Genomic DNA, 27,420 nt, shown 5'->3' with positions numbered 1-27,420 from the left:
AGAGTGAGAGATATGTTTAATGAAAGCAATGTGTGTGTGTGTGTGTGTGTGTGTGTGTGTGTGTGTGTGTGTGTGTGTGTGTGTGTGTGTGTGTGTGGTCACAGGAAAACAGACCACGAGGAGCCAATGGACAGGAGATTCAAGGGGGCCGGACATGCTATATACAAAGGGAGGGGGAGAGGAGCCCCAGATATAAGGTTTCGTAGTGGTCATTGATCGGGGCTTCTGGAGTAGACAGTGCTTGAAACACAGTCACTGAAGTCCTGGTCACACAGTCCGAGGCACTACACGCTGTGCGAGGGCTGGTAGAGTGAAGCTGTTTCTGAAGCGGAACAGTTAGCGAGAGACTATATGGGTTGCATGAACAGGACAGACAGGTTCCGCGCTAGGGCATGAGGGTTCAACCGCCGCGTGCGCTGATCAGAAGGGCGCGTGATGATTGCACTTTCCTCCTATGGGACATCACATAAAAAATGGCAAACTAGCTAACACACTTTGCGAGTGATGTAGGTGGGACTTAAATACTACAAGAGTGTAATTTTAAAAATATAACAACACACTGACGAATAGATCGAGGGAGCAGCCCACTATAGAGAGGGGACGGGGTAATAGGTTTCAGATGTGCTCAGATTATAGAGAATCGTGGCGACTGGGGGAGGAGAGGGGGTGTTAGTAAACCACCGCGTAGATTTAGAAATATATAAAGATGCTGTAAACAGCCGATGCATTCGAAAAGACGAAAAGAGACATAAAGCGTAGGCTATAACAAAACCTGATGACAAGCGCTGTTCCATGCATGAGGTGGGAGGAAGAGAAATACACCCCTGCGAACTAGTTGAAGTGCTAGACTAAGCGAGTGCTCCAGAGACTCAATGCAGAGGCTGCATGCGTGAAGAAGTGACAGTTTGTGAGGAACGGCACAATTCAATAGGAAACCAGTATGAAACAGATCGGACATTGAAGTCGAATGCTGGAGATAATTCGTGACCCGTGAGTGAGTGAGTGAGTGAGTGAGTGAGTGTAGCTGTTTTACAGGCTACGCTGACATCTTTATATCTGGAGCAAGACTGATCGATGTGTTGGTAAATGTTTTTCAGTGCGATGTTTCAAGTTTACGCGAAAGTTAGCTAGGCGCTCGTGAGTTAGTTTCGCTGGGCAAAAGGTCAACTTTGCGCGAGACTATCTGGGAATGCAAAAGGATTTAACTACAAAACTGTGCTGATGTTTCAGGTCATTATCATAAAAAGAGCATAGCATTAAAAGCACCGTGTCGACTGTAAATGTGTTTCTGCGATGCCAAGCCATTCATTTAATGTCAACGTATAGCGCACTATACATAATTCTTACTTCATGCATGCAAAGGGAATGGGCTGCGATCCAGCTGCATTTTACAGCACTTTCAAGTGTCGCGCGTGGAGAGTCTGGAGGGTTTGTTTTTCTGCGATTTTGCGGTGTAATTGATAGAAATACACCACTGATCCATTAGAACCTCTTGAAGGTTATGCTCTTTATTCGCGCGTCCTATAGAGAAATACCTACTGCATTATTAATCCAAGCAGAAATGTGCCGTTCGAAATATTTCATGTAGCTATTAAACAATATTTTTAACGAAATAAAGTATGCATCGTTTAAGAGAAAATAAAGGCATTCTGGGTTTGCATTCTATCCTGAATCTTTTATGAAAACTTTGATGTAGGCTACTAGTTTTGCACGAACCAGTCCTTATAAAATCAGACTGAGTGAACAGCAATTATTGGTAGTCAGATTACGACGAAACGTGTTGCAATAGTGACTTTTGACTGAACAATTAGTCGTCTACTTTATAAGTGTACAGTCATACACAGAGTTGCGCTTAAGAGAAAGAAAATCTGAGTTTGAAATTTCAAGCTTTTATTCACTTGATGTGCTGGACTGGACACATTTAGGGATGTTCATGCATTCCAGTAACGGCATGCTATGCCTATAACCACTCACTTCATTGGCTGGTGCAAAGACTTTTTTTTGTTTTTTTTTTACGTTCCAGAAAGTCTGCCCCTGCTCCTAGGTGAACACTGATCGGAGCAAATCGACCGTTTACACCTCCTTCAGCAATGGAAGCTATCAGGCAGCAACAAAACCCAGCGTACAAACAGAATCTCTATATGTAAATGACAATGCGACTGATCCCATCATAAATCAGCCAGACGTTAAATGCATTGCAATATCCATCTCTCCAATGCACGGTCGGGCACGCTTCAGCCGCTCTCTCGAAAAGAAAAATGTGCTTTTTGTGTGTGAGAGAGTGACAGAGGAATGGATTGAAAATGAGAGTGAGGGGAAAGTGCGATGACAGATTCATGCTTAAAAGAACGTTTCAGCTCAGTGCCCTGTGGATAACACAAAAAAACCTTATTACCAACCCAGAATAAAAAGACTGTTGCTTCACTGAAATGATACCACCATGTAAATATTAGGTTATCACTATGGCCACCGAAAATTAATTTTTGGCCTATGTGACAGAGGGAAATCGAGACAATTATTTTTCGATAGAAAGAAATTTCTCTTGGACATGTGCATGCCTTCAATTGGTAGTGGCTCAAGGAAATTGACTGACTGGCCCCTTGGGCACATTTTAATATATGGAAATAAGTAACCGAGGGCTAATGCGATAAATCGACGTCCAACGACCTGTTCATGCTTCACTCCTCTCATTTTCCCACTGGCTCTGGCAATTCATCAGCAGATCTGTTTGCCTGCAACTGTAGTCCAGCGTTGATGTCAAGTTGAATGAGGTGTTTTTGGCATTTATGGTTTACCAGTCGCAAGATTAGCACTGAAAAGCGTCGCGTGCACGAGTGTGCCTATGTTTTCATATAATTAATGTCTAGCTATAAAGAATATTCAGAAAAAGACACACATACTGTATGTATGGTTACTTTTGCTTGTCATTTTGTATGATTTGATCGCATTTATTCCAATTGCAAACTTGCTAGATGTTTGACCATAACAGACACTATTCCAATTACATTATCCTACATTAAATGGACAAATGTAGGCTATGCCAACTTTTTTTGTTGTCAGTTTTAGTGCTTTAACTACATCAAAGAGCGCCTGTCAGCTCTTTAATATTGGTCTCTCGTGATTGATTTAATTGATAAACAGCGTGTCTGGAACACACACACAAATAGATATGCAAAATGAGTTCATCAGTGCTTTGGTTAAACACACCAATATCAGAACAGAGAAAACGTTTTGTGAATTCTTCTGGGCTAGATAATGAATAACGCATTATTCGGTCAACGTTATTTTTGGGCAGTTCATTTCAAAGTATTTCCCACATTATTGTTAATAATAACTTAACTATGTACATTTATGTTCTTTTAACCAAGCGACGTCCAGTGGAGTTCACAAATCACAGGTCAGGCAGAATGTTCAACAGCAGTCACATGTTTTACTGTTTTATTGGAAATACAGTGTCAATGACTAAGTAAAAAGTAACGTCTTGAGGAAACCCACTCTACAGAATAGTTTAGAAAGTAAAAACATTTTTTTTTTAAAAATGTGGCTATTAGTCTATATAAGATCTCTCATTCTCTGCGCGTTTAGACAACATCAGGTTATTTGTGTAGGTTATATCAGGCCCTAACATATAAGGTTACAGGCAGATGAACAGAGAAGTTATCTTCCAGGACATGCACAGACCGTCCTGGATGGAATTAAATCAGGTATTTTGCCTTGTTAGTTGTTGTCTTAATTAAATGCCATGCATCTTTCCAATGATTGTAAACATGATATTATCCTCTTATGTGCTCCTTTGGGACAGTCAGTCGTTGTAAAATTAACCCTATAGGGCCTAAAATGCCACTTGCAAAAGTGAGCATTATTAACGAAATTATTTTGTCTAAAGCTTGTAGGCTATAGCCTAATTCGTACAAACAATCCTAAAAAAGTAAGCACAAAAAATATTCCGTAAGGGATATAATGACAATATTTTTTCACTTGATTCCAACAATGTTGCAAGGACGGATATAATATTTGACACTAAAAACAGACTGACCATAAGATGAAAATCTATACAGTAAGCCTTGTCGTGTCGACTGTGGAAGACTGTTACTACCTTAAATCCACATATCCCACTGGAGACAAGTTTCAAGGACGGAGAGAGACGAAATGGGAATGGTCTTAAAATCCCTGGTAAGTCAAGCCTTGCCTTTTTATGGGAATTTTAAGCTTCAGCAGTTCAAACAAATTCACAGACTGAAAATTAATATTAATGGCTAGATTTCACAATGTGGCATTATCACACGGAGCGATGGGTGGGCATGTCATGGGTTTTGGCTGGTATTAGATATAATCTAAGGGATTACGTCTCTGTAGGTGAAAATTATTAACGTGAGTACTGGTTCTTCCACGAAAAGCAAAGGTGTGTGAGTGTGTTAGATAGAGGAAAAGAGTAGAGAGAGAAGTAGGTGTGAGAAAACCAGATAACCAGAGAGTTGGCAACATGTTGTGGTCACATGCTGTAAGATATTAAGATAGCACTTATTGACAAAAAAATTAAGCTTCAAAAGGAAGAAAGAAACAGAGCGAAGTAAAATGCACACCCTTAAAATATATTGTATATTTGTTGGTAGGCTATATGTGACGAGTCTCACAAAAACTAACATCAGCTATTCGTGGTATTAAGCCGTCAATGAAAAGTTCATGCCTGTTACTGTTGCTGTTCTTGCATTAATCAGCTAAAATGATGATTCATGAGGCCGACAATTATCACATAGGGACGCCAGCCGTTTATCTGCTGAACTAAGGCTTTCGTTTATTACCATGTTTAGCTTTAGATTGCATAGAGATGCTTCAAAATACTGTACTGATAACTGCTAAAATAACGAGATAAAACACATGCATAAAAGTGGTGAGGACATAGGCTGCCTTAACATGCGGACAAACAAGTTGAACACAGCGGTTCACATCGGCTAACCCAGAGCATGACAGTTATCCTGTGGAATAATATAAGCAAGTTTTATAACATTATAGTCATTAATTAATGATATAAGTGCTATTAACTGGACAAACATTGGAGTAACTCACAAGAGGTTTCTGTTGCACATGGAATCGCGGACTTTGTGTGAAGAGATGCAGAGATACAGAGTCGGCAATACCAATTTGCTGTGGTCCAAGCTCCCTCTAGTGTTCAAACTTATGGTGACAAGTGATTTCTCTCAACAAATGCTTGATTTAACATTTCAAAAAAGAAACCAACGCAGTTGAAGAGGTGACGGAACCAACTTGCCTTTTTAACAGCTAGATAAAGCGCAACTGTTAGACAATAACATTTTCCCAAACCCTATAAATAATAGCATACAATTTATTGAGCTAGATTTGGGATTTAAATTGTCTGTTGTTGTGTGGAATGCAGGTTCCTTTCCTCAAACTTGGAATGCTTTATGAACTGGTGTGAGTAACTTAATCATCATCAATTTTTTAAAATTATTATTATTTTCATAATTCTGGGTATTAACAGTTAAAAAAAAAACACTCTGCTTGACAATATATGGTGCAGAGGAAGTGCATGTTTGCTTTTATACAATTATTGTTGCTGTTGTTGATGATGAAGAGAAGGAGGATGATAATCATCAGCAATAATAAGGCAATATGAAACCTAAACGGTCCCAGTTGTAACATTGGCTGCGTCCAAAAGCTGGACAATGCTGCCTATGGAGGTTGTACGGAGGTAGGATGAAAATAATGTGCCTATAAACTGTTCTGAGACCAGTTTTCTTAAGACTTCCATTCTTACAAAAAAGCTGTCGGTTAAGCCATTAACTGATTAGGCAGCAAGTCAGCTGCCTATAAGCTTTCAGATGCATGTTTTTCCGTGTGAGAGAAACCTGCATGCTTTCGAAGCTTTTTGAAATGGGATGCATTAGTCATTAACTGTGCCAAGGCAATAAAATATTAATATTTTTCTAACTGAAATGTGTTTTGTGTGTGTTTTTGTTTTTTTTTGTTTTTTTGTTTTTTTTAAGGATTATGAATCAATTGAATTATACTGTTTTATTTAATTCCTGAAATGACAGCTTTCAAATTCCTTTAACTCATTAACATTGCTTATTCCAGTCAATAGTAATATGGTCAATTGAGCATTTATTTCAGAATTAATCAGACTGAGGAATTCTGGTCGCTATTATTGCTTCAGAACCATGGACAGCGACACCACAAAAACGGACTCTTGCAAATGGTTTCGACATCCACAGAAACTTTGCCATTGTATAAGCTTGTCTGTAAATACGATACGACATGCTCGGGATAAACATTCGTTTAAAATGCGCACAGCTGTGCAACGATATACTGCAAGAGGAATTTATAATATAAGTGGACGTCTTGAAATACTCCATCGAATGACCTGTACATCTCTATTCACAGCTACAAAGAACATGCCTTAATTTATTCCTTCATTTTGACCACGCACTGATTCTGATTGATAAATGTTTTCCAGCATTAAACTACATAGCGGCTATGCTACATCAGTATAGGATATTTGCTAAGAACATGTGGAAACGTTCAGCTGTTTACCTGTTGCAATTAAATACATAAAAAAATAATGCAAGAAAAGAAAAGAATGAATCACACAGGTGTCATTCCAGTTGAGAAAATCGACATTAAAGATGTTAATTCATAAATTTGCGCAGCAGTGTCTAGTTTTAATTGTAATGCTGCACAACGTGGTTCCTTTGTCAAAGTGTCTTTCTTGTACACACAGGTTTTCTCTTAATTTTTCAAAAGGAACACTGAAAAGCAATCGCACGATTTCGGGTCCTTGAATTATGAAATGGATTATTTGGGTGACGAGGTGTTCTTTTACCTGTCACCTTCTGCTCCCCCCCCCCCCCCCCCCCCACACCCACACACCCACACCCACACCCACCATGTTCTTTGTAAATATTTTTTCGTCCACCTAAAATAAAATGAATATTATTAGTCAAATTTCCATAACTGAAAATGTTACAGATTGAATTTTGAAAATATATCTGAATGTTGAAAAATATTAAAATGTCTTAACCCGAAAAAGGTTGTTGTCTGAGTCGTTTCTCTACCTTAATTTTGTCTAATTGTCCAAAGGTTATAACATATATAAATGTATATACATATAAAGGCCTACATTTAACAGATATATCAAATACAATCAATAAAGCAAAAATCTGCGCAATCAACTGCAACATATAAGGGTCAATAAAGAATGTTTTGGAGGAACCACAGTCAGATGTTTGGCATGTCTTGGCATGGCAGCACTACAGAAGAGTTAAAGCCTGATTAACAATGCACATTTGTAGCTGTTTTTACAAATCTGCACTATGTGAAACATATAGCTAATACATGATCGAGTATAAAAATATAATTTTGTGCTATGGATATTTATAGTAAGTTTGAGATCGGGCATTTATTACACAAGCAAAGCCTGTGACAGTCTCAAAAACGGCATTGCTGCTACAGTGTGGGGGGGGGGGGGGGAGGAAAAATCTGAACTGGTGGATTTTAGTCTCATAATCATTGGAACACAGTAATATGTTTTAGTAGGCTATTACATAAAGCTTTGTAAAATTTGGGCCTATACATAAAAAGGACACGTCTTTCCAACATGTTGGGAAATCGTATTCCCTAAGATCTGCGGGTTTGTTTTATTATTAAAAAAACATGGTCTATTCAAATGTGTACAAATACGTATAGAAATGCTCTTTTGGCGCACTATTTGGCTTTGAAATTAAGCTCGTGCAACAGTGCAATGCCTCGGTGTGAAAGAGGCATGTTCAAACACCCAGACAACGGAGTAGGCCGATATTAGTATGGTGCCAAACCAGTTAAGCTAATGATAATAATCAAATAATTTTTACTTTCCTAAAAGACATCAAAATAGTTTTGCACGCACTACAACAACTCTCATGTAACAATTAACTTACAGTCCCATGTGGTTTTATTGAACACTGGCAATAATGAGCCACTAGACAGGGCTGTGGACACATTATTATGCATAGCATACAAATTATTAAAGCCTGGTTTTTGTGTTATCAACTCTACAAAAACATACACTAGTAGGCCTACGTGAAAGCTCATTTGTAACTAAATGTATTAAACTCTATGTATATTTATGTTTTCATGTTTTAGGCCAATGCTTTATCTATAAATGCGTAGTCTGCATGTGTGCTTCTTCATATTTTCTTAATAAAATAAAAGCATTCCCTGTACCATTAATAGCATAGGCCTATAGGCTATATGAATCCCTACTTCTTTTTTTTTTTTTTTTTTTGACCAAGAATTGCAGGTTATACGAAAAGCAAATGTTTACTAGTATATTTGAGTAATATATGTGTCTAATTTCTGAGCCACTAGCATCAGCAGATGGAATGTATAAATAATCTTTGCCTTAAAACAGGTTCCAAAAACTGCTCCCGTCTTCCTTTGATTGAACAAACAGATACTGCCGATCCAAACTCACACCAGTCGAGCCAGTTTTGCTGTGTGGGGCTGGCATGCCGCTCAAACAAACAGAGCAATGTTATGATAGCGCCACAGAGCCACATTGTTTACCATTTTAGGGGGAATCAGCTTACAACTAGTTTACTTATGGTTGTCTCTGTATCTGTGTCTGTGTCTGTGTCTCTTTAACATGGAAAAAAGACACTCATCAACTCTCCTTTGGTACTTGCCTCACAATCTGCTCAGTTTGATTGCAATATTTGAAAAACATTTATGTGCTGGCGTCACGGAGCAAAGCATCTCGGGAAATGTGTGTCCGCTGGGCGCCATATTGGAGCAACAACTATTGTTATAAATTGAGACGGGGCTGCTGCTGGCTGAGTTTATATGTTTTCTGCGCGTTTGTTCTGAAAATAGTTGGACATTTCTACGCAAGGTCATGAAAGAGATGTCAACGTAAGTGTTCCGTGCACCCATCGTGATATTATTGGGGTATTGTTGAGGGATATCGCAATGCTAGGCTAGTTTAGCTTGTTTATTTGGCTAACGGGTTAGAGAATGGGGACTGTAGCAGGTACGCGGCCTAAATACATATTTTTAAGTCAACTATTTGTTCGCACGTTCTAAATGCCCAGGTGTTTTAGTGCCTGGTACATAAAATCTGTTTTGGTGCAAGTGGTTAAGCAGTCGTGCCTTTGTTTACAGAAAAAGTTGTCAATGCTGGTGGTTGTGAACGGGAGACACCGACGTGATTCAATGTTTATTTACGTTTTACGAAACCAACTACCTATCATTTTACATATACTTATGACATACATTTTATGTCTATACAGCCAATCATAGTTATATAGGTGTGTTTCGTTAGTTACATCTCACTGCAGAAACGAATGTGTTTTGTCGCCCTGATAAACACATGGTTTAGGGTACTGCCGCGTGTCCATCAGAACCTCATAAAACAACATTTACTGGATTACACATGACAAACGGTCACTGAGAAACGCATTGTAAACTTTAGGAGGCACGTTTGGTTCTTTTCTGCGCTATTGAACCCTGTAAATATTTATACTGTCAGATGTTATGTCTAAAGCACCCATCGTTCCTGCAAAGTCAAAGCCTTAATTATTAAAGTTTAATATTTTTATTTTTTATTTAGTTCAGTGCTATTTGTGTGATAATTGTTGGTTATCTTTGTCTTTAGTGTGTTTACATTGTAGAATAATACTTGGGGTAACAGTAAAGTTGCATGACCTGTTCCATGCTCTTCTTTATTTGCAGAACTGGTAACAGCGCGCTTGGCGGGCAGCAGCCTCAGAAACATTATGGCATCACATCTTCTATCAGTCTGGCCTATCCCAGAGAGATAGACCATATCTACACTCAGAAGCTCATAGAGGCTATGAAACCATTTGGAGTGTTTGAGGGTGAAGATGAGCTCAGTCACAGGTGAGCAGGTTTTTGTAACTTTGTTGATTTAGTCACTAGTTTTCAGAGGGGCAGAGATGGTTTGAGTAGTTTGTTTACTGCAGACTGTCACATCCACCCTTCCTGATGCGGTCTAGTAACTTTGTTGAAAATATGTTCTATGTTCTTTGTTGAAAAGAACATAGACCTTTGAAAAAAAAACAACTTTACGTCAGTCAGCATATCTGGAGCAACCTGTATGCAACAGGTTCCCTACTAGTGATATACTATTATTCTGTTCTACTATCAGTTGTTATATAGGGCTGGGCAATATATCGAATATTAACAATATAATCGAGATAATTTTGCTGACGATGTAAAATTGACCAATATCGTGAATATCATGATGATTTTAATGTGCTTTCATTTGGCCATTAAGTTTCATAAAGAGCGCATCAGTAGACTAATTTCACGATCCTTCAGGGCTGCACAATTAATCAAAATAACATCAACATGGCGAGTTGGTCATATGTGATTATTAATCCACAAAAGGCTGTGATTTAAAGACCGATAAACATGGTCTGTGTGTGATTCAGAACAAACCAGTGACGCGTCGATCGGTGTGCGCACGCATGGCGGCGCTTTCAGATCAGTTCACGTGCATTGTGAAATCAAAGTAATGCAGGTTCAAGCTTTTGCGCAATTCCAAACATTAGTAACAGTTAGAAGTTATTATACAAATCTACAAATATGGCACAGAATAACAGAAGAGGAGATTACAGCTTTTCAGGAAATGCGGAACATTATAAACTGTCAAATACACATTGCCTTTTATGTGTCAAATTAAAAGCTCTTTGAAGTTGAAGTAAATATGACAGAACTTTCAGTGTCCAAATAAAAGACCAAGGTGGAGGTAAAGTAAACAGGATATAAATACATTACTTTTGTATAACGCAAATCTAATAATCAGAATAATAATGATTATTCAGCATTATAGTATAATAATCAACCTGATGTGTCCCAGTAATAATTTAGTATTATGCAATGTTCAACTAGGGTGTCAAAAATAAGTCAGTGAAGTAGCTTTGCACAGTAAAAACTAGGGCTGGGTATCGGCACAGATACCTCGATTCGATTCAGTTTTGATTCACAAGATTTCGATTCTCGATTCGATTAAAATCGATTCTTTAGACATTGAAAATTCAATACTACTAATTGGAGAGATGTTTCTTAAGCTGTACATGGAACACCAATTTAAAAGTAAATAAGAGTTCAGTGTTTCCTACAGGATTCTGAGCAGCAGGGGGAGAGCTGTAGACCACCCCCTCAAATTTTATATATATGTGTCTGTGTATATATATATACACACACACACACACACTCACACACACACACATATATATTTCTCGTTATTGTTGTTTTATTATTATAAATGACATGCTAGACAGCGACAGAGCTGGAATTACACATTTATAATTTAAATATTTTGATTCTCTGTGTTTACATTCATACCTTTAAGTCACCAGATGGGTATTTTGACAGACTTTTTACGCGTTTCTGAGCATTCTTGCGTGAATCCACATTGCGAGCACTCTTGGAACACACACACACATAACTGCTGGCTTCAGAGTCGAGGAATAGTTGTACTCTGTCAACATGTGCTACACGGACGGATTTAGCTGTTGCACACCATCTCCGTGTTTACATCCGCTTCTCCCGCTGTACACGTTAGATGCACTCCACTCGCAAACGTTCCACTCGCAAACGCCTGGGAGTTGTGGACCCCTAAGCTGCAGGATTCACGTTAATCAGACCCAGTACACAAAGATCGATCCACTGCTTTTAAAAAAAAATTTTTTTAAATTTTTAATCGAAAAATCACATTTTTGCCCAGCCCTAGTAAAAACATTTGAAGGTAAATAATGCTTTTTATTAAGCTACTATGTATAATTGTGTATGAAATATAAATATAAAGTGCATATCAATGAGAATGATTGATTGAATTTCATTCTCCCTTGTGTTTATTTAATGAAAAAATAATAAATATAATAAAATAAAAATATTTAATCTACTTTGCTACAATGGCTGTTTGGATGAAATGATGGTAACTCTGATAAAATAAAATAAAAACACGAGCTGTTTTAGAGCAAATACATAATTATTGAGATATATATCGAATATCGTCAATAGGCTGAAAAATATCGAGATTTAATTTAAGACATATCACCCAGCCCTACTGTTATATGAAGTTTTGGGCATACAGCAACAATCATGCCCATTTCAAGGCTACTCGGATCTGGAAAAGGCAAACATGTAGTCTTTCTCACCTTCCTCTGATACTGCTGATAGTGTCACTTTGACTTGGCCATTAACAATCAGCAAACATGGAACCAACACTGACCCTGAAAATATTCTTTAACCCTAGTAATGTGCAAGCTTGCAGAATACTCCTTTCTGTATTTTACAGAGTATATTTTAAGGACAGCAGCGTGAAAACAATACAAAATGCAAATAGCCTAAAGGGCGGTCACACTAGGCTTTGAGCATATAATATTTTTTCAGACAACGCAATGGAAGAGGATATGATGTCATGCGTGAGGGCTTGTGGTGTAAATAAAACATCACAAATAAGTATTATATTAAAAATGTTAAAATATATTGTCTACTCACTTTCCTGCAACAATAACACCCACAGCTTTAAAATATGTAAAGTGCTGTGAAAAAGTATTTGATACTTTGTTTTTGTGTGTATCTCATACTAAATTGTTTCAAAAACTCAAACAAAATCTAACATAAAACAAAGGCAATCTGAGTAAACACAAAGTACAGTTTATAAGGATAGTTTTTTTTATTGAAGCAAAAGTTATTCAGTACCAACTGGGCCTGTATGAAAAAGTATTTGCCCCCTTTTAGGGCTGCAACTAATGATTATTTTGATAATTGATTATTCTAACGACTATTCAGCAGTTATTGCAACAATTAATCATTAGCTCTTAACCGATTATTCAGCTTGTGCCCTGACTTAAAAGGTAGTATTAAATGTGCTTACTAACAATAAAGAGGACAAAATCATCTTTTAAAAATACCTCAATGACATTCACTGAATGTAAAAATATATATATATATATTTGAAAACTGTATTTTGTGTTTACTCTGGTTACCTTTGTTATATCTCAATTGAAGATCTAAAACAATTTAGTATGAAAAATACACAAAAATAGAAGAAATCAGGAAGGGGGCAAATACTTTATCACAGCACTGTATTCTTTGTATTGAGCCAAGAGGTCAGCGTGTGATGTTTCGATCTTTTAAATGGTCACCCGTCCAGAGTTGACCAAACTTGAACTTTCGATACGCAGAGTAGTATGAAATTTCTTCGCATGAGTTTGCGTTTCCGGTCTCCCCTGTTCAGATGTGTTTGGATGGGAGTGAATGGAGTGTGAGGTGTAGTTTGACCACCCCTCAATAAAATGCAACTAACTGTGGGTATCAGGCATAGTTTGGATGGCAAAATAAATAGGCCTCATTAACTTTCAAAAGGGAAGAGAAAACGCTTCCCATATCTATGTTTTTGATGTCCAAGGACAAGCATCCAATTAAATGGGACAGTGTTTTGGCTCATGCATTCGTCATTTGGTAGAAGCTAGCTGACATTGGCTGTGCATTTTTCATATTCAGCAGCCTAATACAGAGTTTGTTCCATATGTTATGCTGAATAGGACAATTGTTGATTTTGTAAATGCATTCTTAACAGCAAACTGTCAATTTTTATTATTTTTTTGCCAATGTCATGTTAATTGAAAAAACTGTGGGGCCTATGTTGTTCATCGTCGTTGTATTAATGAATTTCATTTTTAGATTTTCAGGACTGTTTTGTTTACCTTTTGTATAACTAATTTTGATACTGTTTGGTCTTCTCTTGATGTCCAGTGTGAAACATGGGTCTTGAAGCTAAGCAGTTCAAGAAGCACTGTTGTAAAGCATTCATGTTGCACCTTTTTGGATGCACAGCTTTTAAAATCCCTTGCCTTATTCTCATATATGACCTGCCTTTTAACTAAAATCATATCATACTAAGATAATCGTTTATTAGTTTTATCCTTATATATATATACAGACAGACAGACAGACAGACACGCACGTTTTGTTTTTCTGGCTGGCTAACAGAATGTCCTCTTGACTTATAACTATGAGGCAAAAGATGGTTGCATATGATTTGCCTCTAACACGCACTACATGATGCAAGATTTCATGTGTACAGATTTTTGAGAGGAAAAGCAGGAAGACACATTCTCAAGTAAAGTACTTTCCTTGCTATTATTGGAATAATCTCAAAATAGTCAAACATTATAGGCAGGGTTGGGGAGTAACGAAATACATGCAACGGGGTTACGTATTCAAAATACTAAATATAAGTAACTGTATTCCACTACAGTTACAATCTAAATCATTGGTAATTAGAATACAGCTACATTCATAAAGTATTTTGATTACTGAAGAGATTACTTTGCATTTTATTGTTATTTGTTTCATTTAATATTTAGTCCTTTCAGATGGAAAACATGTACACATATAAATGATGCGATCCAAAGTGCATTTGAACAGCGGTGAAACACTTTCTTATGATGTGTTACATTCATACGAGCAGACAGAGAAGTAAGTTTGGAGCAGAAGAAATAGAAATAAACCTTGTGTAAATTGTCAGCTTTACGCTAAGCTAAAATGCTATTTCTAGCCATTTTACATGCACATGTTACCAGGCACGATCATATTTTATCAAGAAAATTCACGTTGGATCATAATTTCTTTTTTTCTAGTAAGACCTTTTGATATTAGGGTTAAAATCATATTCTTGATAATTTTTGTATTGTTTTCCTGTAAAAAATATCTAAAAATCCTTAAAACAAGATCAATTTGATTTGATCTTGTTTTAGAAACAACACTACATAAGATTTAGATTCTGTCTTGCTGTACTGGCAGAGTTTTTATAGTCAAAACAAGTGAAAAAATCTACCAGAGCTGAAGAAGTAATCCAAAGTATTTAGAATACGTTACTGACCTTGAGTAATCTAATGAAATGTGTTAATAATTACATTTTACAGCATGTAATCTGTAGTGGAATTAATTTCAAAAGTAACCCTCCCAACCCTGATTATAGGGCAAGATGTTTGAAGGATCATACAAATATTAAGTTTTTATTGGAGTAACCACAGGGGGTGTAGTTTGCCACTTTTTCTGAAGATTAGCTTAGTGTAGTGGGCCCTATGCAAGCATGAGTAAATTGGTATAGAAGTTTAACAAGCATCTAAAGCTCCTAGTGGAGAAATTTTCAAGTTAAAATAATGTATGTTGCTATGTAATTTTAGTGTGTGTGGGCGGGCAGGTTTGGGTGGTTTAGAGGATTTTTTTTTTTAGGTTACAAAATGGTAATTACCTGGGGTATTAAAGGGTATTATGCTATAAATGTGGTTTATGAGGACAATTCTAGTGTCCCAATAATTCAGTTTTGTTTTTGTTTTTTTATGTAAAATGTTAGGGAATCTATAGAATAGAATCTGTAATTCATACAGTATAAAAATCATTATGTCTATGGAGAGTCCTCATAAAGATAGCCGCACCAACGTGTGTGTGTGTGGTCAGTATTTACAATAGTTTGTGTAGTGTGTTCAGTATGTTTATGACCACTAAGAGGGACAATTGTGTCTTTTGTAGGCTTGCAGTTCTTGGAAAGCTGAATACTTTTGTGAAGGAGTGGATTGCAGAGATCAGTGAATCAAAGGTAAAGAGTAATCCCAAATCTAAGCACTCTTTGCCTGATCACCATGTTACACAATAGAATGCTTTTTTTAAATCGATGCCTCTTCTCTCACAGAATATTCCACCATCAGCAGTGGCGAATGTTGGTGGCAAAATCTTTACTTTTGGGTCATACAGGTTGGGAGTGCACACAAAAGGTACATTAGTTGAACTTGCAGTAGAATTACTTTTAATGGTCAGGCACTACAAACTGAAGGATATGTACCCTTTGCATATCAAGATGTTGTTATTTTCTTCAGGTGCTGATATAGATGCTTTGTGTGTTGCCCCACGTCACGTTGAAAGGATTGACTTTTTTTCATCCTTCTTTGAAAAACTTAAACAGCATGATGAGATTAAGGATCTACGGGTAAATACCTTTACAGATCCTCATAATAGGGCCTTTCCCACTGGTGGTACTAAAGCCCATTTTAGGTACTTTTCCCCAGGACTAGTGCTTTTCGTCGCTTTCACAACTAAGGAACTACAGTTCCTCGAAGCCATTTTAGGGGACATTTTTAGCTCCTACTCTGGGGTAGATACGTTTTGGGTGTATAGGGACTGTGGGAGGTGCTGCAGCCTGTGATTGGACAAAACATTGCATTGAGAAAGGAGAGGAGCTCCATAGTCACCAATAGTAAACCACCAGCTGCTAGCCTGCTACTCAGAGGATTGCACTAATTTTACAATTCCCTTAACAGAAATAACATAAAACAAAGTATCCAAAGAGAATCACCCTTTTCGTATGTGTGTGAGTTTATCACATCTATACTGTGTGACTATAAAGAAAATAAAGTGAATTCTGGATTACTACATCAACCTTTTCCTGGGATGACGAATATAAATAATCAGATGTTTATCAAGAGTGGGCAATTGAACTTTATTATACACTAAACCGTCATTAAATCTAGTTTATATAAGGGAAGTTTTACATGCCTGATACTGCGCATCTAATTTGCATCAAGACTTTTTAGGCTGTAAGTATTTTAGTACAGTAATTTATGTTGAGTCATAAATGCCTTTATTGTAAAAGATTGCGTTGAGGGTTTATTATTTTCAACATGTTGTCCGCTGAGTCCGACGTGTGCTGCGCGGTTAAACGGTGCTTTCTCCACCTCGTCTCATCTTTCCGACTACAGGCAGCACGGAGCACCACACGCGTGGCTCACTAACCCAGTTTAACTGTAACCTGAAGTCACAGGCTGTGTCCGAAAACTGGAAAATGCGGAGGCTGTATAAGGATGGATGAAGGTAGGATGAAATAAGTTGCCTTTAAAAAGATTGTTTAAACCATTAACTGACAAGGCAGCTGCCTACGTTTTCCGATGCAGCCAAAGTTAGTATAAAACAGCCTTAAACTAATGTGTAGCTCCAATCCCGGCGTCCTCCGTCGGTGTTATTGATTTTGCTGTTGCTATTGAAACGCGTGTGCAAATAATCTCAGAATAAATTATTCATACTAGGTGATGTCACTACAGTGGTTCCTTTTGTGAATGCGAATGCAACAGGGTGTTCTGTTCCTCGTAAGAGTTCTCATCTAGAAAGTTACTAAGCGAAAAGTACCAGGACTGTAGGTGGGAAAGGGTCTAATTACACCTTTATCTCAAGTTCCTGTTATCTTTTAAGAGTGATTTGAATTGATTTGAAGAGTGATCCTGTTTATAATTCCATTTCAGGCTGTGGAAGATGCATTTGTACCAGTGATCAAATTCAAGTTTGATGGCATTGAGGTAAAGCAGCTGAGTTGTTATGATGTCGTATGTCATCTGGTTGACATTCTAGTGTTCAAGCGCTGTTCACACTGACAGTGATTTTTCTTTTTATCACTGGAGGTCACTGTACTGTTGTTAGCTTAGCTACAGGGCATTTCTAATCCTTAATACTCGTAATTGGTGGGCTCTGTAGCCATAGCTTTTAAAGGTGTGATCACAAGCAGATGATTGCTGGTAGAAATATGTCATTCTATTTTGACAAAGAATCAGTTTTCTTGTTGCTAAAAAATAATAATCTTCAGAGGAATTTCTCTGTATATAAATTACAGCAGTGCATAATACGCAGTCAGGACAGGACAGTAGTGCATGAATCAAACTCTCTCAGAATGCTGACAATTTCTTATCAATAGCTTATGCATTGCATTGCCAGTAGTCGCTGTCACTCATTTTGCCAGAAATTGCCAACTCTCATTGAAAATGAACAACTTCCACTTGTTCCAAGTCGCTGTCAGTGTGAACGCCCCTTATGTCTAAATTGGTTTTTCTACACAGATTGATCTGCTGTTTGCAAGGCTCGCTCTGCAGTCCATTCCAGATAACCTGGACCTAAGAGGAGACTCTCTCCTCAGAAACCTGGACATTAGATGTATTCGCAGTCTAAACGGTAACACCCTCCATGGTTCTTACCTGTGATTTAAATATAACATCTATGCTCTAATTTTTTCAATATAACCTAGTTTTTTTAGTTCTTTCATAGATTGCCTTTTGTTTTGTTTTGGTTTTCTACAGGTTGCCGTGTTACTGATGAGATTCTGTATTTGGTGCCGAATAAGGAGAATTTCAGATTGACATTGAGAGCAATTAAGTTGTGGGCCAAACGTAAGGCTGATTTGAAATTTTAGAAATGTTCCTCTTTTACAACTTTAGTTGATAAAATAGAAAGAGAAAAGGAAATGAAGGGGGAACGGGAATTGGGAAATTTACACAATGTCTTCACGAGCACCACAACTCTTAATTTGAGTATGCGTGTTAACTTCTAGACTCTGATGTCTCGTTTGAAACTTCCAACCTCATATGTTCCAAATCATAGCTTTGCAGGCACATTTATATTAAGATGCTCTATAAACATTTGTCATTTTCAATGCTGGTCACTGACGTTTCTACACTTTTTAGGCCGTGGAATCTATTCCAACATGCTAGGCTTTCTGGGTGGAGTTTCCTGGGCTATGCTGGTGGCCAGAACATGTCAGCTGTACCCAAATGCTGTTGCTGCCACGCTAGTGCACAAGTTCTTCCTGGTCTTCTCTAAATGGTGAGATCACAGCAAATCAAATCAGTGTAGTGGAACTGAAACACCATTTATTATGTGTTTATGTGTAAGCCCTAACATGTACTTATGGAATGTCCTTTGCTGTAGTGTTTCTATATATCCATTTCCCTTTTTCTCTTTGTTCCTTTCCAAATGTTTTTTTTATTTTATTTATAATAAAAAAGTAAAAAATTTTTTTATAATTTTGCTTCATCAGGGAATGGCCAAACCCTGTGCTTCTGAAACAGCCTGAGGACAGCAATTTGAATCTACCAGTCTGGGATCCACGGGTTAGTGTCCTTATGCTTTATTTGACCTGATGAAGCAGTGTTTATTGTATTGAAATAAATTTGCAAAGGCTTCTGTTTCCATCACACACTCTGTTGTTGTACCCTCAGGTGAATCCATCAGACAGGTACCACCTGATGCCAATCATCACTCCTGCATACCCACAACAGAACTCGACCTACAATGTGTCGACTTCAACACGCACCATCATGAATGAAGAGTTCAAGAATGGTGTGTAATTGAGTTTGATGCAGGGCAGATTGCCATTTCACTCATTGCTTCACAACTATTGCTCATGTTTTCAATATTTCTGGTTTAAGGTCTCACTGTTACAGATGAAATTCTTCTGGGTAAGGCTGATTGGTCCAAGTTGTTTGAACCACCCAACTTTTTCCAGAAGTACAAGTGAGTGACCATCTACATTCAATGTCAAGTCAAAGATCCATTCTAGAGAATGTAGTATTTAATGTTGATTTGCTTGTTGCAGGCATTACATTGTCCTCACTGCCAGTGCATCCACTGAGGAAAACCACCTAGAATGGTAAGAACACAAACAATACATTTCTATTTATTTATTTTTTTATAGCTTTTTTGTGTTTGTGAGAGGATTATTTTAAAAAGACAATGAGCAAAGTCTTCTGGATCTCTAAAACCAGCACTTTCACTGTCTGCACTCTAAAATCTGTCCCCTGACATTAAAAGAATAGTTCACCCAACAATTATAATTTTATAATTCATAATTTACTCACCCTCATGCCATCCCAGATGTGTATGACTTTCTTTCATTTGCTGAACACAAGTGACACAAGATTTTTAGAAGAATATTTCAGCTCTGTAGGTCCATACAATGCAAGTGAATGGGTGCCAAAATTTTGACAAATTTATATTATCCATATAAGGGCAATATAATCTATCTCCACTTCACTTTAACTTTCACATTATTCTTCTTGTGTTTTTGGTGATTTATATTCTTCGTGCATATTGCCCCCTACTGGGCAGGGAGGGCAATTTATGATAATAAAAAAAAAACAATGACTTAAATATTGAACTGTTTCTCACCCACACTTATATCATTTCTGAACACATGGATTTAACCTCTGAAGTCATATGGATTACTTTTATGCTCCCTTTATGTGGATTTTGGAGCTTAAATTTTTTGCCACCCATTCACTTGCATTGTATGGACCTACAGAGCCGAGATATTCTTTTTAAAATCTTCATTTGTGTTCTGAACAAAAAATGTCATACACATCTGGGATGCCAGGAGGGTAAATAAATCATTTTTTCTCTTCATATAATTGTTTTCTGGATTCCACAGGATTGGACTGGTGGAATCAAAGATAAGAGTTTTAGTGGGAAATTTGGAGCGCAATGAGTACATCACCCTTGCCCATGTGAACCCACAGTCTTTTCCTGGGTCAAAAGAGAACCGCAACGAGTAAGTGGCAAATAGTGGTGGGTGGCATGACCAGAATCTTGTCATGGTGCAAATTATTTTAAAGCATAGTGATGGTATGTTTCATGATGTACAAGTACAGGTGCATCTCAATAAATTAGAATGTCGTGGAAAAGTTCATTTATTTCAGTAATTCAACTCGAATTGTGAAACTCATGTATTAAGTAAATTCAATGCACACAGACTGAAGTAGTTTAAGTCTTTGGTTATTTTAATTGTGATGATTTTGGCTCACATTTAACAAAAACCCACCAATTCACTATCTCAAAAAATTAGAATATGGTGACATGCCAATCAGCTAATCAACTCAAAACACCTGCAAAGGTTTCCTGAGCCTTCAAAATGGTCTCTCAGTTTGGTTCACTAGGCTACACAATCATGGGGAAGACTGCTGATCTGACAGTTGTCCAGAAGACCATCATTGACACCCTTCACAAGGAGGGTAAGCCACAAACATTCATTGCCAAAGAAGCTGGCTGTTCACAGAGTGCTGTATCCAAGCATGTTAACAGAAAGTTGAGTGGAAGGAAAAAGTGTGGAAGAAAAAGATGCACAACCAACCGAGAGAACCGCCGCCTTATGAGGATTGTCAAGCAAAATCGAGTCAAGAATTTGGGTGAACTTCACAAGGAATGGACTGAGGCTGGGGTCAAGGCATCAAGAGCCACCAGACACAGACGTGTCAAGGAATTTGGCTACAGTTGTCGTATTCCTCTTGTTAAGCCACTCCTGAACCACAGACAACGTCAGAGGCGTCTTACCTGGGCTAAGGAGAAGAACTGGACTGTTGCCCAGTGGTCCAAAGTCCTCTTTTCAGATGAGAGCAAGTTTTGTATTTCATTTGGAAACCAAGGTCCTAGAGTCTGGAGGAAGGGTGGAGAAGCTCATAGCCCAAGTTGCTTGAAGTCCAGTGTTAAGTTTCCACAGTCTGTGATGATTTGGGGTGCAATGTCATCTGCTGGTGTTGGTCCATTTGTGTTTTTTGAAAACCAAAGTCACTGCACCCGTTTACCAAGTAATTTTGGAGCACTTCATGCTTCCTTCTGCTGACCAGCTTTTTAAAGATGCTGATTTCATTTTCCAGCAGGATTTGGCACCTGCCCACACTGCCAAAAGCACCAAAAGTTGGTTAAATGACCATGGTGTTGGTGTGCTTGACTGGCCAGCAAACTCACCAGACCTGAACCCCATAGAGAATCTATGGGGTATTGTCAAGAGGAAAATGAGAAACAAGAGACCAAAAAATGCAGATGAGCTGAAGGCCACTGTCAAAGAAACCTGGGCTTCCATACCACCTCAGCAGTGCCACAAACTGATCACCTCCATGCCACGCCGAATTGAGGCAGTAATTAAAGCAAAAAGGAGCCCCTACCAAGTATTGAGTACATATACAGTAAATGAACATACTTTCCAGAAGGCCAACAATTCACTAAAAATGTTTTTTTTTTATTGGTCTTATGTGTTCTAATTTTTTGAGATAGTGAATTGGTGGGTTTTTGTTAAATGTGAGCCAAAATCATCACAATTAAAAGAACCAAAGACTTAAACTACTTCAGTCTGTGTGCATTGAATTTATTTAATACACAAGTTTCACAATTTGAGTTGAATTACTGAAATAAATGAACTTTTCCACGACATTCTAATTTATTGAGATGCACCTGTAGTTTTTATATACATATAATTTTAAATACAGATGAGATTATGAGATGCTTGCTTTGCATGCTGTGGTCAGAGCAAAGACTAAAAAACAATAGCGCTCAATTGACCCAAAAATTTGTTTATATAAATTTGTACACGTCTGTTTTCACAGGAATGAATTTGTGTCCATGTGGTTTATTGGAATCAACTTCAAAAAACTTGACAATTCTGACTGTGTGAATATTGACTTGACTTACGACATCCAGTCCTTCACAGACACTGGTAAGCTGTTAAGCCTCTCTGTTCTGTTTTTGTCCAAGAATGTTTTGTTTTAAACTCAGTAGTTGGTTATTTGTAGTTTTGGGGATTTTATATGTAGTTTTGGGATTTTGGAAACTCGGGGTCTATTGAAATATCTGAAAGCAGTGTTCCATTTTAGTTTATAGGCAGGCAAGCAACATCAACATGCTGAAGGATGGCATGACCATTGAGGCCACACACGTGAAGAAAAAACAGTTGCACCATTACCTGCCTCCTGAACTTGTACAGAGGAAAAAGAAGGTAAAAACACACATTCTCTAGTGTTTTTATAGCACTGCTCAATGCTATTGGCCTCTAAAGAAAATTCAACTGTATCCTGTCTCTCTTCTGAGCAGAGTTTGGGAGATATTAACCGGAGTTCAAATGGTGGTGGGACAAAGCGCTGCTCACTGGACAGCAGTCAGCTGGACAGCTCCAGGGACACAGACACAGGCACCCCGTTCAGCTCACCTACACCAGTCAGCAAACCATGCCAGCAAATTTCCACACCTGAAGACAGGTAGCGTATGTTGTGATATTTGTGATTTGCTTTCCGGTGGGATCTCTACAAGGAATATTTGTTGCACAATTTTGAATAACCTGACAACTACTAGCTGTCCAAGAGGCTAAAATGTCCTTTTCAAATTACTTAATGACTCTTGACTGCTAGTAAGCTTCTAAAGCATGGGTCACATGATCCAGAAATGACTGAGCAAGAGAACAGCAAAGTGGAAAAGAAAATTAAAAACTACTCATCTTTTTTTTTAGTTCAGTGGGCAAATTAGGAAGGTCATCAGTTCCACACATGTTGTCATGGTTGGTTTTGTGGTCAAGGACAAATGTCCTCATTTTCAAACACACATACGAGCTGTGAAGCTAGGAGTGATATCAAATGCTTTTAAATGTTATTTACTTAAAATGACTATTTGAACTGTCATTAATTGACTAGTTATATGTGTGACAGACTGTATACGCAGCTGAATAAGTTGGTTAGCTGACTTAAATTGAATAATATATTCATGTTTGGTTTTCTTTTGTATATTATAAACATTAATGTAATTTTTTTTTTTTTTTTTACAGTAGTATTAGCCCACCCAATAATTCAGTCCTTGTATTCGTGGACAGCTCCCAAGCATCAGAACTGTCTCCTCCTAAACCAGAACAGGGAATGTCCATTCCAGTCATCGGCTCCAGTAAGTGCCAACAATTGGCTGCATCCGAAAGCTAAGGCAGCTGCATAATCAGTTAATGGCTTTACCAACAGCGTTTTTGTATGAATGTACTGGTCTCAGAACAGTTAGAAAGGTGCCGTATTTTCATACTGCCACCATATACAGCCTTCGCAGGCAGCATTTTCCAGCTTTCGAAAGCAGCCGATATCTTTCATTATGGACTTAATGCATTCACTTGTTCTTTTATAATCTTAAGTAAGGGCCATTTACTGGGGAATTACATTTGTTAGCAGTTTTGTAAACTGTTCATTTTGATTTGCAACTCTTTCTGCTCATCTGGTACTTTTTCACTTTTCAGAGCCCATGGCCACTCCAGTCACCAAGCCTACAGCACCCCCCGCTGGCAACACCATTCCCACAGTGGTGGGCCGCAGTGTGATACCACGCATGACCTCATCCTCCTTTAGCTCCACTGAACTGCCCAACAGCATTAATGGAATTGCACCAAAGAGACCTCACTCTCCATCTCTGGAGGAGCCACCTAAGAAACACAAAGATACAGAGGTGATGAGTTTTTCACTAACATTCACAGGCAAAAAATCCACAAACTAAAATATCCATTACAAGTGATCTGCCTCTGCATTTCTTTATAATTTGCCCACAATCATGTTGTTCTAAACCCGTAAGTCTTTCACTGAACACAAAATGAAATGTTAGGCAGGATGTTATTGGCTGACGACCTCAGTCTCCATTCACTTTCATTTAATCTTTTTCCATACAAGGAAAGTGAATAGTGACTTCTTTTGTGTTTGACGGAAGAAAGTCATATGGGTTTGGAATGGCATTTGGTTAAGTAAATAATGACAGAATTTTAATTTTCTGATGAAAAAAGCCTTGCATGTACACTGCCTGTTCAAAAAAAGTTGCATACTCTAATAATTTTTTTTTTGGACCGCCTTTAGCTTTAATTACGGCACACATTCTTTGTGGCATTGTTTCGACGACCTTATGCAGTGTCACAACATTTATTTCTTTCCAGTGTTGCATTAATTTTTGGCATCTTGTATAGATGATGGGAGAGTCGAACCGGGTGCATCATTTTATGCGCTTCCCTTCTTACCCTGACACACCCATCACTTTGGAATAGGGTAAATCTGGACTCATCAGACCACATGACCTTTTTCCATTTGCTCCACAGTCCAATCTTTATGCTCCCTAGCAAATTGAAGCTGTTTTTTCCGATTAGCCTCACACTTACAGGTGGCTTTCTTGTAGCAACACAGCTGTTTAGTCCCAATCCTGTAAGTTCTCATTGCATTGTGCGTGTGAAAATGCTCTTTCTTTCACTATTAAACATAGCCGTGAGTTCTACTGTCTTTTTTGTAACCTCCGATCACGATCATTCAAGATTTTTTCCGACCACATTTCTTCCGTGAAGCTGACGGTTCACCACTATCCTTCCAGGTTTTAATAATGCGTTGGACAGTTCTTAACCCAATTCCAGTGATTTTAGCAATCTCCTTAGTTGTTTTCTTTGCTTGATGCTGGCCAATAATTTGCCCCTTCTGAAACACGGTAACATCTTTTCCACGACCATGGGATGCGTCTTCTGACATGGTTGTTTAAGAAATGAGAAGCTACACACTGCATCAGTTAGGGTTAAAAGAATTGTTACCAGCTGAAACATATTAATCACTGCAATAATGATCCAATCATAGACTCTTAAGTATCTGCTTATTTAAATCCAAACAGCACCTTTTTTTTTTTTTTTTTTTTTGGCCAGACAGTGTATCATTTCATTCTCTTTTGCTTCAGGTGTTCTCTGATGACTCTGCGTTTAAAGAGCCTTACCCTCTGACTAGCAATGGCCTGGATAGGGGAGACGGGCCAACAGTGGTGAGGGGTTTTTTTTTTCTTCATTTTCTTGCATGTTTATTGCGTTAGGCTCAGGTGCTGACCACATTTGGATCATTTTTCTGAAACTGTTGCCTTGCATAAGCAACACAATAAGATCTCACGCAAGGTTTGAGCAAAAACAAATTGCTGAAAAAAAAAAATGTGTTTGACACAGGAGGCTCTTGCTGTAACAAAACCTATGCCCATACCAACAATTGATACATCAAGGACACAGGTAATGGCCATGCAAAAATTATCATAATTCGGCATCCGAATCGAAATTGGAATGCTTTTTGACAGTACTGTATGTCGGACTGTCTTTGTGTTCTCAGAGACTACCCAGTAAAGAGCTTCCAGATGCATCTTCACCAGTCCCAACCACAAGCAACCTCCGTGTGATTAAAAACTCTATCAGGCTCACACTTAACCGATAGCAGTATGCTCTCTACAGGTAACACTGATTGTTGCTGCCCCTCATGGGTTTGCCCTTTTAATCTGTTTTCCCCTCCTTTTCAAACATATGTCTGCACAGGTCATCCCTCAATGAGTGGGATCCCCTTTTGTGTAACAGCAGTGCTGCTTTTAATCTGCTACTGATGTTCGACTGGTCTTCCTGCTTGTTTCAAAGTTATAAGTGTAAAGTATTGGAGTATTCTTTTTTTTTTTTTTTTTTTTTTTATGCCTTACTATGTCAGAATGCTTGCTTGATAAACATCTATTTGAGCTTTTGAAACAACTTGTACAGTAGATGTAGTTTGTATATAACTTTAAAATCATTGTTAGTCTTTCTATGCCACCTTAATGTTTTTATTAACAAAAAAAAAAAGTTAAAAAAAAAATTGTCCTGTTTGTTGCTGTCAATCAAATTCTTCATTGTTTGTCAGAGGTTTTTCCCTGCAGTCTTTTGTATTCACTGTATTGGTTCTGGTACAGTTTCTGGGAGGACCTTTTGTGTGGGGTGCATGTGTATGCGTGTGTAGAAGGACCATCGCTAGTAACTAATCCATGACCCAGTTACCCATCACAATCAACTCTGCAGCCACTCCAAAGTTCAGTTTACTGCTCAAGAGCAAAATAACTGTATTGTATCTGTGATTGTCGATGGTTTGTTGGGCCACTTTTTCAAGGCAGTTTGCTGCAAGGTTTGGATTGGTTATTTTGCTAAATGATTACAGAATGAGTGTTTGGTTTTGTGTGGGCATGTGCATGATTGTAATCCCCTGCATCTAGGACATCACCCTTGTGCCTCCCATGGAGGTTTGAATGGTAGTGTCTCCTAAACTTCAAGAACAGAGACTAAATTAGATTTCTGCCCACTTTCTGATTTCCATGAATTTCCTCTTATTTTATTTTTTATTTTTTTCTGCCACTGTCCTGCCCTGTTGTGGTGAGCAGAGATGTATCTGTGGATTAAAATAAAAACACACAACCAATTTATTACACACAACAAGGCTTATAATTCATTTGGGGGTTTCTTAACATTTTATTTATTTGTACCATTATAATTTTTATCACATGCATTGCAGTTCTAGACATCATTTGCATCACACATTTTCCTGTTACCTTTAGGACAATTATTTAAAAAAAAAAAAAAAAAACTTGTCATTCTTTTTTTTGTAGGGCAAAAGTTGTATTTCAAATGGTATTTTTGTATCCTATGTAAACTGCCTTTACATTCAAGAACATAAAAATTCACAAAACCCCAGTGTGTATCCTGTCTTTTTTTTTCTATTTGGGATATCAATAATTGTAAATGTGAATTGTACTGTACAACGAGAACTTTAAAGAAACAATACACCTGAGAAGATGAAAGTGTATGCACTTTTTACTTTTACAATGTAGACAATCAGATTGTTGGTTTACTCTCACTGCTTGATGACGTCAGCTCCTATAGGCCATCCCTGTGACGTACTAAGTAATGTGGTTGTAAACAGACGCCTGTTGACCACATTTCTCACACAACACCTTGGACATTAATTGCCAATGCTAAGCATAACTATA

The 27,420-nt window shown here is 37.8% G+C and overlaps 1 protein-coding gene across 4 annotated transcripts; it reads left to right on the top strand.

Annotated features, from left to right (window-relative positions):
- Window positions 1-8,741: 8,741 nt before the first annotated feature.
- papolg (poly(A) polymerase gamma) lies at window positions 8,742-27,124 on the top strand. Of its 4 annotated transcripts, XM_051651181.1 has the most exons (23): window positions 8,742-8,907; window positions 9,727-9,894; window positions 15,565-15,631; window positions 15,725-15,806; window positions 15,909-16,018; window positions 17,325-17,378; window positions 17,913-18,024; window positions 18,150-18,239; window positions 18,534-18,672; window positions 18,887-18,959; window positions 19,068-19,188; window positions 19,278-19,362; window positions 19,445-19,498; window positions 20,276-20,395; window positions 22,224-22,333; window positions 22,491-22,612; window positions 22,708-22,871; window positions 23,432-23,544; window positions 23,882-24,087; window positions 25,339-25,419; window positions 25,595-25,654; window positions 25,752-25,870; window positions 25,952-27,124. In XM_051651181.1, the coding sequence occupies exons 1-22, from the start codon at window positions 8,891-8,893 to the stop codon at window positions 25,851-25,853; spliced, it is 2,250 nt and encodes a 749-aa protein (XP_051507141.1). In that variant the 5' UTR covers window positions 8,742-8,890; the 3' UTR covers window positions 25,854-25,870; window positions 25,952-27,124. The 4 variants fall into 4 exon arrangements, with proteins under 4 accessions (XP_051507141.1, XP_051507140.1, XP_051507142.1 ...); XM_051651180.1 differs by having other exon boundaries at window positions 25,752-27,124; XM_051651182.1 differs by lacking the exons at window positions 25,595-25,654; window positions 25,752-25,870.
- Window positions 27,125-27,420: the final 296 nt, after the last annotated feature.

The sequence above is a fragment of the Myxocyprinus asiaticus genome, chromosome 23 (genome assembly GCF_019703515.2).
Source record: "Myxocyprinus asiaticus isolate MX2 ecotype Aquarium Trade chromosome 23, UBuf_Myxa_2, whole genome shotgun sequence".
Classification (NCBI taxonomy): Eukaryota; Metazoa; Chordata; class Actinopteri; order Cypriniformes; family Catostomidae; genus Myxocyprinus; species Myxocyprinus asiaticus.
The sequence above is the reverse complement of the archived record's forward strand: the minus strand, read 5'-3'. Positions and strand labels throughout refer to the sequence as shown.